Raw genomic sequence first — 3,964 nt, 5'->3', positions numbered from 1 at the left:
TCATATTTTGCCTCATTAAACAAAATCCAACACAACTTATAATACATTTTCCAATGCCTTGTTGATAGACCCATCCTTAGTGTATCTTAGTTAGATCCTGTTCATTTTACTGCACCTAAAATATATATACATACACCTATATATTTGGATAGGCTACCCTTTTTCTTATTTACATTGGTTAGCTTATATACTACAAACATTTCAACAATGATACCACACTGTTTGATATAAATTTTCAATCGTATTCTCAATATTAATTTTCAGTTTATCGTATAAAAACCTTTTAAAAGTATTTTCATAAAGTATTAAAAGTTAGATAGTACAAATTTTACGTGAATTAAGAAACATGTACATGATGACAAACTAGGAAGTGAGTGTAGAGGAAAAGAGTGAGTAATTAAAAATATCCAATAGTGTGTGTGGGCATCAAAGTTCAAACCATGTGCAAACTGGCGTTTCCTGCCATATAGACAAAAAGCACAAATAAAACACACAGTTTGTTCACTTTGCATTTCTCTGAAGAACAACAAATAAAACAGAGCAACAATGGCCACTCCTCCAATTTCTTCTCTCGTTTCTCAAAGGTGATTTCTTTATCTTTTATTCGGTTCATCTTTCTGGGTTTTATACCTCTCTTATTATGGATTTGGATCTGCCCTTCCTCTTCTTTTGCTTCCATAAATTTCTTACCCTTTTTGGATTTTTAAGCTTTTATGCAAAACAATTCATTTTTAGTTCCCAAAAGGGTAGATTGGCTCTTGCTGATTGAACTCACTGTTTGTTTTTATTGGTTTTCTTGTCTCTAGATTTTATTTGGTTCTTAGTTTCTATTTTTGAGTAATTTTGGTTCTTTCAGAGTGGATAAATCTGTTTTAAAGGATAGATTTTTTTTTTTTTTTTTTAAATAATAATTAATATAGGATGTTACTGGAATGTCTTAAATCATGGCAGTTGGGAAAAAATTAGCTAAAAATAGAATTTTTATCAAACTAACTTTTCAAATGTTCTTTTGAAATTTAGTTTTCTAATAATTTTCTTAATCTGTATTGCTGTTGAACATTTGTGAGTAACAATCCAAGAAAGCGAAAAGTAATATCAATTGAAGTATTGATATAACTAAATTTACCCTATCTATAAGCTTATCTGGGAGATCTTGTTTTCAAACTCAGTTATGTAATTAGTATTAACTTTTAGGGATATGAATGTATAATAAAAATGAGTTTCTTACTTCTTTCTGTTCTTAAAACATGCTTAGTTTGTTTATTGTGCCAAATAAAATGAAGTTCTAGCTGTTGGCTGGATTTGGAACCCTCAATTGCTTTTGTTTGCTTATGCTTATTATTTCACACCTGAAAAATCAGAAGTATTTTAACACTATGGTGTTAGTTTGGGATTACATCGTATTAAATGAGGAAAAGAAAAGAATGGTCCCCTTACAGTAGCCTTTGGACTCTGATTAAGGTGTTGGTTGAGGATAAAAAAGAGGATTTCTCGGCAAATTCTTGATGGATATGAGGTTGATTATGGTTTCATTGATGCGTTGATACAATTCGATTTTTTATGACCTTTCCATTCGTTATATATGACGACCAGAATGATCGATAATGTCTCTTTAGGAAGTTTGATATAAACTCTTGATTGATCTTCCCTCTTTCAGGTTATTAGGGAAAGTGGCATTTGTCACTGGTGGAGCCTCCGGCATTGGAGAGGGCATTGTGCGCCTCTTCCACAGACATGGTGCAAAGGTTTGTTTCGTCGATGTGCAGGACGAGCTCGGTTATCGTCTCCTAGAAAGCCTCGGCGGTGACAAAGACCCAAACATTTTTTATTCTCACTGTGATGTCACTGTGGAAGACGACCTTCGTCGTGCAGTTGACTTGACAGTGACTAGATTTGGTACACTTGACATAATGGTGAACAATGCTGGGATCTCAGGCACGCCCTCATCCGATATTCGCAATGTCGATATATCGGAGTTCGAGAAGGTGTTTGATATAAATGTGAAGGCTGTTTTCATGGGAATGAAGTATGCTGCCAGTGTAATGATTCCGCGGAAGCAAGGATCGATCATATCGCTCGGCAGCGTTGGTAGCGTCATAGGAGGAATAGGGCCACATCATTATGTAGGCTCGAAGCACGCAGTAGTGGGGCTTACAAGAAGCGTTGCAGCCGAGCTCGGGCAACATGGAATTCGTGTAAATTGTGTCTCTCCTTATGCGGTTCCAACGAATTTGGCTGTAGCTCACTTGCCTGAAGATGAGAGAACTGAGGATGTATTTACAGGTTTTCGTGAGTTTGCCAAAAAGAATGCAAATTTGCAAGGAGTGGAACTTACAGTTGAAGATGTTGCAAATGCTGTCTTGTTCTTGGCTAGCGAGGATGCTCGATACATCAGTGGAGACAATCTCCTCGTCGATGGTGGCTTCACCCGTGTAAATCACTCGCTTCGTGTTTTCAGATGATCGACATAGCAGTCGGTCTTCAACATATTCAAAAATAATAAACGACAACTGCTTGAGTCTATACTATATATGGGACTATCTACTTTACATATATTTACAATCCTATATGTTTTCTTCACAACCAAATTCAAGTCTAAGGAGTGTGTAAACTAGCCCCAATAAAAGAATAACTTTGAATATTTAACATCTGTTTAATTCATTTAATGTTGTAAGCTTACATTATTGTTTCTCTCTATACATACATACATATAAATTCAGACAATCGTTCATGTTGGTGATCAAAGATGAATGAGTTAAACTTCATATTTTAGACAATTTTATTATGCAATATCTCGTTCTTCTCTCAAATGTGATCATACTGAGGTGTTAAATTATTCGTATAATTCATTATTTAAAAGGATGGTCTATTGATTGACTGAAATTGAAGTTTTAAAGTGTACATGTATCTCTATATTAGTTTTAATGATTAATTATTTTAGTACAACAATCGAAGAGAACGGATTCGAACCACGAATCATCTCGTAAATGGAAAGATCGTATTTCCGTTATTTTTTCATAGACATACGTAGAATCTTTTTCTTGATTCAATAAACCTTATTTCAATATTCCTCCAACTCCAGTTTTTATTTTATCATCGGATGAGATATGTTTTGTAAGATGGATGTAGAGAAGACATGTTGACAATCATGCGGAAGAAAATGGTGGTTGATGGGAAAGATGAAAAAACAATAGAATGGATTAATTATTGATTATAAGTACCAAGAATGTGATTAAGCTTCTGATATGGATGCCCTAAATAGTAAATATGTAGGTGCGTGGTATAAAGTATGTATGAGTTTTTAAAATTAAGAAGGAAAATATTAGAATGTAGCTAAGATAGTTTGCATGCAAAAACGATAGATATGTAATGACAAATGGACAGCTAAGGCATTAGATGCGGTGTAATGTAACAATGACTTGGTATGCTATGATCAATAAGATGTTTGTGTCCTCCTTAATTGGCTAATAAGGTTTAATTAAGGAGCACCACAAAACCCACTTTTTTTTGTGCCGACACAAATCCCCATTTGTTTCACGTGAAACATCCATCACTTTTTCATTTCTCTATATAAGGTAGGAGTGCAAAAATGTATATACCAATCAAATCCACATATCTAATGGAATGATTTTTCCATTCTCATCATCTTACGTTAGTTTAGGGGTTTAAAAAAAAATTTTGCACGAGTAATCTTCTTCTAAATAATCATGCACTACGGTCTAAACAAATAATCTATTATCGTTTAGCTCGTAATACACAATCATGTGATTCTTTTTCAATGATGGAGAAAAAACTTCAAATTTAAGCGATCGTATTAATCATGCTAAACGATCGTGTTGATTATGGTAAGCAATCGTGTAGTCCAATGTAAATAATCGTTAAAAACTTAAAATCCAACGATCATGTTGACCATGCTAAACGATCGTGTTAACTATGATCGTTTATATCACTTTAAATGATGGAA

The 3,964-nt window shown here is 34.0% G+C and overlaps 1 protein-coding gene across 1 annotated transcript; it reads left to right on the top strand.

The window, feature by feature from the left end:
* Positions 1–405: 405 nt before the first annotated feature.
* LOC103503321 (xanthoxin dehydrogenase) lies at positions 406–2,641 on the top strand. Its single transcript, XM_008467477.3, has 2 exons — positions 406–584; positions 1,658–2,641. The coding sequence occupies exons 1-2, from the start codon at positions 547–549 to the stop codon at positions 2,460–2,462; spliced, it is 843 nt and encodes a 280-aa protein (XP_008465699.1). The 5' UTR covers positions 406–546; the 3' UTR covers positions 2,463–2,641.
* Positions 2,642–3,964: the final 1,323 nt, after the last annotated feature.

This window comes from Cucumis melo, chromosome 9 (genome assembly GCF_025177605.1).
Source record: "Cucumis melo cultivar AY chromosome 9, USDA_Cmelo_AY_1.0, whole genome shotgun sequence".
In the NCBI taxonomy this organism is placed as follows: domain Eukaryota; kingdom Viridiplantae; phylum Streptophyta; class Magnoliopsida; order Cucurbitales; family Cucurbitaceae; genus Cucumis; species Cucumis melo.
Note: the sequence above shows the minus strand (reverse complement) of the source record. Positions and strands in the feature narration are given on the sequence as shown.